At 42.6% G+C, this 7500-nt stretch overlaps 2 protein-coding genes across 2 annotated transcripts in view; one reads left to right on the forward strand and one right to left on the reverse strand.

Annotated features, from left to right (window-relative positions):
• Nucleotides 1-7500, reverse strand: part of sema3aa (sema domain, immunoglobulin domain (Ig), short basic domain, secreted, (semaphorin) 3Aa) — an 818452-nt gene that overhangs the window by 636113 nt on the left and 174839 nt on the right. The window lies entirely within an intron of this gene.
• The window catches only part of LOC311039498 (neural cell adhesion molecule 2-like), a 194198-nt gene that overhangs the window by 143429 nt on the left and 43269 nt on the right, over nt 1-7500 (forward strand). Inside the window, exons 5-6 of the mRNA XM_084049420.1 lie at nt 1753-1890; nt 5468-5585. Coding sequence (XP_083905546.1) covers nt 1753-1890; nt 5468-5585 — 256 coding nt within the window. The remainder of the gene's footprint in view (nt 1-1752; nt 1891-5467; nt 5586-7500) is intronic.

Raw genomic sequence — 7500 nt, forward strand, 5'->3', positions numbered from 1 at the left:
TGTTTTTGCCTCTGGGGGCACCACCTCCTTTTTTGTGTGGAAACAGGAACTTGGTTTGGCTCCTCCCCTTTCTTTTATTATACTAACAACAACTGACAGATTCTTGAGAGATTACTATACAATAGACAAACAATCCAAACCACAATACAAATTAGACAAGGTGAGTCGGGAGTACAATTACAACAGAATAAAAAAGTTGCTCAGCTAAAATGCTAAATTAATTAATTAGGGAGAGAAAAAAACATCATGGCATTTTTTTCATATTAATGTAATATTATCAAAATAAAATATTAGGGTAAGACTTGCTATGCATACCATGTCTAATATTAGTGTTTTTACCAATTAGTTGGAAGCCTTCTTGCAATATCCTCACAGCCCACAGTTGTGAGATCCCGGCCCACAGGTTGAGAATCGCTGCATATAGAGTGTTTGACAGAAAATACATTATCAGCTTGGGATACCAATGTGATCCAATCAGGAGAGAGAACTCATACAGGATACATGATAAACAAGTGAGGTTGGAAGTGATGAAACAAATCAATTAGCAGACAAAACTGGAACTGGAACAAGCTGATAAATGGATTCTCTCTCCTCATTGGATGAAATCGGTGTCCCAACTGAAAATGTATTTTCTGTTTACTAACAGACCCAGAACAAACACTCTAGCAATGATTACTATCGCACTATAGTATAGAACTATTAAACACTTTTTGTTTCAACGAAAAAATAACCTCACTAGGTAACATTTTGAATGAATAGAATTACATTTTGTTCAGTATGTATTGTAGAGTATGTTAATATAACTTATAAATTGGGGTGGTTGTATTTGGTCTCCCTGCTCTGCTATTGAGACATTTAGTTTGTGTCAAAGGTCATGTCTCATCTAGGATCTGACACAGATTTTGACCTGATGGTCAAGATTCAATTTATCCCCTGAGGCTCAATGGTAAAAACTTCAGCACTTGTGCTGGAAACCGGGGTTCAAATCCGGGGTAGAAGAGGAACGTTACATAGTGCTGCTTTAAAAACCTGAAAAATGCAAAAAATACTGGAGGGGGGGTAACAGATGACATTTTGAAAGTAACCTTGGCAAACAATTAGAAAAATGTGAAATGCTAAACTCTTGTGTGGCACCACAATCCCAATTCACTGACTCATTGAAAAGATGCACCAGCGTGCTAAAAGAAAACACCACACTCTAGAGGATTTTTTTCCCTCTGCTTTTGTCTGGGCTTCACAATAGAACAGTGAATTCTATGAATAGAAACCTCAGCTCAGCGTATAGTTGAACAGAAACCATGTTGTCTTGGAGGAGATTAATAATGTTCCTTTCCCATGTTGCTGGGGGTCTTTTACAAGACTGCAGACTGCTCTGTGTGTGTGTGTGTGTGTGTGTGTGTGTGTGTGTGTGTGTGTGTGTGTGTGTGTGTGTGTGTGTGTGTGTGTGTGTGTGTGTGTGTGTGTGTGTGTGTGTGTGTGTGTGTGTGTGTGTGTGTGTGTGTGTGTGTCTGACGGTTGGACGGAATGCAGATTGCATTTCTCACCTGCTGTTTTCTGAAGTTTTCTATCTCATCTGTCTGTCTGTCTGTCTGTCTGTCTGTCTGCCTGTCTGTCTGTCTGTCTGTCTGTCTGTGTGTCCGTCCGTCCCACGTTTTTTCTTTAATTTGTTCTTCCTTCATTTATACACTGTTGATTGGCATGACTCTCTCTCTCTCTCTCTCTCTCTCTCTCTCTCTCTCTCTCTCTCTGTAGGCAGGTACCAGGTCCTGCCCAATAACAACCTTCAGATTGATCAGGTGACCAAGGCAGATGAGGGCGTGTACCGCTGTGAGGCCAGCGTTGAGGCGCGCGGTGAGATCGACTTTGTGGACATCGCTGTGGTCGTCAACGGTGAGCCGGGTTCCAGAACCATACAGCACAGCAGTGGTTCTCAACCTTTTCAGGCCTCTACCCCCCAAAATAGTCATATTTAACCACCCTGACAAGCACCTAGAATTGAATGAGTTGAGGCAATACATTTAGTTTGACTCGGTAACGCAGAGTCAAACATCTCTCAACGTCTAAGGTTGAACACGACCTTTGACACGAACCTGTTTCTGGTTAAGACACAAAGTTTGACCTGAAGGTAAAAATTCTGTCTGAAGTAAGCAATGGTTAAAAATGCAGGAGACCCGGGTTCAAACCTGGGCAGAACAGGAAAGTTACATACTGTAGTGCAGCTTTAAGTAAGAACTGGAACAATGACAGTGTTTTTTTCTGAGTTTTCACAGTGTAGAAAGCTGTGATTTCATTCTGTAAGGGTCCAGTCATTCATTCTGAAATATACTGCACTCCAGCTTGTATTGAAATATTGCACTTTTGCTAGCTATTGTGAAATATTGCACTCCGCTCTGCAGACTCAAATATGACATTATTCCTTTTTTGGAGGAACTGAGGAACTGTAAACTGTGGCTGAATGAAACAGGAGCTGCTTATTTGAACAGACAAGTCAACTCTGACATCATAAGCTCCATTGCAGTTGTGTAAAGTAACTAAGTACATTTACTTAAGTACTGTACTTAAGTGCAATTTCGAGGTGTTTTTACTTTACTGGAGTATTTCCAATGTTCTGTACTTTTACTTCTACTCCATTATATCTCAGAGGTAAATATTATACTTTTACTCCACTACAATTATTTTAAAACTTTAGTAGCTATTTTCAAATAGCCAATCTACAAGCTCACAACGCATAGCGACGCAACGCGTTATGTTATGTTAAGTTTTCCCACACAACTATCCTTCTCCGTTCTCTACACTGGCTCCCCGTAGCGGCTCGCATCCAATTTAAAACCCTGGTGCTAGCCTATAGGGCAGTGAAAGGAACAGCTCCTTCTTATCTCCAGGCTATGGTCAAGGCTTACACCCCTGCCCGACCACTTTGGTCTGCCGCCTCGGGGCGACTGATTGCCTCGTCGCTCAAGGGTCCTTCTGGCCGATCTACACGGTCACGGCTCTTTTCTGTTTTGGCCCCACAGTGGTGGAATGAACTCCCCACTGATGTCATGAGTTACTGCCCATCTTTCGCCGCAGGCTGAAAACCCACCTCTTCAGGAAACACTACCCTTCCTCTTTGTCTTGACTACTTGTTAACTAGTATTACAAGCTCTTGTTTTATTGCTTTTATTGGATCTTGTTTATTCGATGCACTTATTTGTTTTAGCTCTTGCTCATTTTGATTTTCCTATTTGTCTCATCTGTTTAAGAAAGTAGGTAAATGATATATTGCACTTCTGGTGATTAGTAGTTTCGTTCCCTACCTATGTTGAATGCACTTATTGTAAGTCGCTTTGGATAAAAGCGTCTGCTAAATGACTGTAATGTAATGTAATGTTATGAGCTTATAGATCTGCTTTTTTCAAAAGATTTTTATATATATCTTATATTTTATTTAGAAAACTTGTGAAATGGGACATTCTGCATACTGTAATGAGTAGAGAGAGTACTGTTACTTTTGGTACTTTAAGTATATTTTGATGCCAATACTTTTGTACTTTTATCAAAGTACATTTTGAATACCGGCCGATGTACACCAGACTTTTCAAAGTGAGCATATGCGTGGCGCGTACAGTGCGTTTGTTTAGATCCAACTGATATGTTTACTTGTAACTGAGTACATCTACGTGAAAAATGTCAGTAGCCTACTTCTTCTACCACTGATTAGTGCTACTGTAGTATCTCCCTCTCTCTCTCTCTCTCTCTCTCTATCTCTCTCTCTCTCCCTCTCTGTCTGTCTTCTCTGTGTACAGTGTCTGTCCGCGTGCGTGCGTGCGTGCGTGTGTGGGTGCGTGCGTGCGTGGGTCTCTCTCTCTCTCTCTCTCTCTCTCTCTCTCTCTCTCTCTCTCTCTCTCTCTCTCTGTGTGATTTCCTGGGATTGAGATTTTCAATTAGTGAAGCTCTCTCTGGGCTCTGTGGCCTCCACAAAATCGAAGGGTGTCATTTTCATTTCACCATTTGTCCTCATTTGCAGCGGTAAGTGAGTCACCTGAAACTGGTGGAGTGATTGAAATGCAATCTCGCTAAAGCCATAAGCACCACACGTTACGCACGAGCAGTCGCAATATTGACTCGGCCTAGGTAATTCTCTCCCACTTAATAATGTAATAGCAGCACTACTTTATACCCCAAAAGAAATATGAATTGCATTTAATTTAGCACACCGCTTGCTTCGGTTTTGTGGAGGATCCAATAAGCTGGCTCAATGAGGCACAACCGATTACTCCAGCCACGACACAGAGTCACCGCGTTTTACCCAGATGGAGCGGAGCAGACCGCCACGCTTGAGTCTGGTCATGTCATTGTGTTTAAGCCTACAAGTAAAAAAAAGATGTATTCATTTTTCAATAATATCAAACATTGATCCTTTGTCTGCCTGCCAATCGCTGCTGTGTACAAGGCCATTCATTTGATTAAACATAATCTATATGTTTGATTAATTAATTCAAATGGGTATCTATTTCTGACAATGACATGCCCATAGTAGGAACACCATGAGTTGAATTTGAATACAATAAATAATTAAATAAATAAATATCCATCCATCCATCCATCCTGTCCAATCCCCCCCCCCCCCCCCCCCCCCCGCCACCTCGTTAGTGAGTGTGATTTAATTTGAATTCGACTTTGAATCCGACTCATGTAATTTCTCTCATGTCTCCCCTCTCTCTGCCCTCAGTTTCCTGTCTCTACACTCTCCCATCTAAATAAAGCATCAACAAAAAGCCTAAGAAAAAATCTCTCTCCTGGGAGATTTTCAGTGGACTCCACGTTACCTCGGGAGGGTTATTGGGGTGTCTCTCATTCTGTTGATCCCTCAGGCTCAGCTGTGAAACCTGCCCTGAGGAGACATAATGACAGTGGTGTAAAGTAACAAAGTACATTTACTCAAATACTGTAGTTAAGTACAATTCTGAGTTTTTTTTTTTTTTTACTTTACTAGAGTATTTCCTTTTTCAATACTTTCACTCCACTACTGTATATCTTAGAGACAAATACTACAATGATTTGAAAACTTTACTTTGTAGATTTGGATTATTATTACAAAACATACATTAACTACTTCAGCCCTATATATTTGGCTATTTGAAAATAGCAGATTTACAAGCTCACAATGATTTGTATACATTTAGAACATTTGTGAAAATGGACATTCTGCATAATTAGTACTTTTACTTTTGACTTTTATAGTAAATTCTACGTTATGGTTTTACCAGTTGGTTTGGGAACCTGACGGTCAAGTATAAATCTCGAATCCTTAGTTTGGTTAGAACGGTAGGGAAAATGATGGGAACGCTACCCCCATTACCCCCCAAAACATCTTTGATCGGGAGTGGAACCCGCGACACGCTGTCAGGCGGCATTAGCAGCCTAGGTGCCCAGGCGGCTACGCCAGCCCCGTGCAGGTTTTTAACATGTTGTGTTTCTCTTCCAGTGCCTCCAGTTGTGTCGGTGTTCCTGCCCTCCTTCAATGCCACCGCTGACTACCAGGAGTCAGTCACCTTCACCTGCATCATATCTGGATCTCCTGAACCCCAGGTCACCTGGCACAGGTAACTGTTTATACTTACTTACTTACTTACTTAGGCCTTTAAATTCCCTGAGGAACATAGGCCATTGATGAAACTCCTCCATCCCCTTCGGTCTTGTGCCCTCCGCTCCAGTTGTTGCCATGACAGCCCTTGCGCCTTCATCTCCTGCTCTGTGGTTCTTCTCCAGGTGGCTCTAGGCCTTCCTTTCTTCCTCTTGCCTTGCGGGTTCCATGTTAGCGCCTGTTTTGTAATTGATTTATTTTGTCTTCGCAGTGTGTGCCCTATCCAATTCCATTTCCTCCTCCCGATTTGTGTTCCTATTGTGTCCTGTCTAGTGAGGTCCCACAGGTTGACATTGGAGATGGTGTTGGGCCAGTATATTCCTAGGAGGCGTCGGAGGCAGCGGTTGAGGAATGTCTGTATTTTGTTGAGTATGGTGGTTGTTATCTTCCAGGTTTCTGAACTGTAGAGTAGGGTGGATTTGACGTTTGAGTTGAAGATTTGCAGTTTGGTCTTGCGTGAAATGTCTTTTGCTTTCCAGACTTTATTTAATATGTTGAATGTGGTCCTGGCTTTGCCTATTCTAGCACTGACATCCTCATCCGTTCCTCCGTCCACCGCGATTATGCTTCCTAAGTATGTAAAACTGGTTACCTCCTCTAGCTGCTTTTGGTCCATGATTATTGGGGTGTTGTTCTTATTGTTGATCCGTATTACCTTAGTTTTTGATGAGTTGATTTTAAGCCCAAGTGAAGCAGCTGCTGTCTCTAGTTTGCCTGATTTTTCCTGCATCTGTTGGTGTGTGTGTGCTAGGAGTGCTAAATCATCAGCAAAATCCAGGTCTTCCAACTGTTCGGTCAGGCTCCACTGAATGCCAGTTCGGCTATTGTTCGTTGCTTTTATCATGATCCAGTCTATACAGAGGAGGAACAGGAAGGGCGAGAGCATGCATCCCTGCCTCACCCCAGTCAGGACCTCAAAGGCCTCTGATAGGCATCCCTCATGGAGGACACGACACTGCATCCCTTGGTAGGTGTTCTTAATAATGCTAATCAACTTTGGGGGAATGCCATAGTGCGCCATCAGTCTCCACAGCATCTCCCGATCCACACTGTCGAAAGCCTTTTCAAAATCTATGAAATTGACATAGACAGGAGAGTTCCATTCAATCGATTGTTCGATGATAACCCTGAGTGTGGCTATCTGGTCTGCACAGGATCTATTATTCCTGAAGCCAGCCTGGTTTTCCCTCAGTTTCCCATCGACTGCCTTTTGAAGCCTCTCAAGTAGGATGCGGTTGAGCACCTTCCCTGGTGTTGAAAGCAGCATTATACCTCTGTAGTTCTTACACTCCCTGAGGTCTCCTTTCTTGGGGATTTTAACAATGATGCCATCTCTCCAATCTGATGGGACATTTTCTTCCTCCCAGATGGTTTGCATGAGCTGGTAAAGCATGTTGGTGGAGGTTTCGATGTCTGCCTTGAGGGCTTTGGCTGGGATCTCGTCTGGCCCCTCTGCCTTGCCTCCTCTGAGGGCCTTGATGGCCTTCTTGATTTCTGTTTTGGTGGGAGGGTTGCAGTTTATCTCCAACAGGTTTGTGGCTGGTGGGATCTCTGCTGTCTGTTGGGGGGGCTCTCTGTTGAGCAGTGTTCTAAAGTGTTCTGTCCACCTCTTTAGTTGGTCTTCCCTAGTTGTGAGTAGTGTACCCTGTGTGTTTTTAATGTGCGCTTGTGTCTGTTGAAACTTGCCTATGAGTTTTTTTGTAGTCATGTAAAGTTCTTTAAGATTGTTTTTTCCTGCTGCCTCCTCTGCCTGTTGTGCCAGATCCTCTATGTACTTCTTTTTATCCCTTTTGACACTTTTCTTCACGTCTTTGTTTACTGCTTCATATTCTTTTTGTGCTTTGGCCTTTGTTGCTCTGGTTTTACTTCTGTTT

This window comes from Gymnoscopelus microlampas, assembly GCF_963454915.1.
Source record: "Gymnoscopelus microlampas genome assembly, chromosome: 23".
Lineage (NCBI taxonomy): Eukaryota > Metazoa > Chordata > Actinopteri > Myctophiformes > Myctophidae > Gymnoscopelus > Gymnoscopelus microlampas.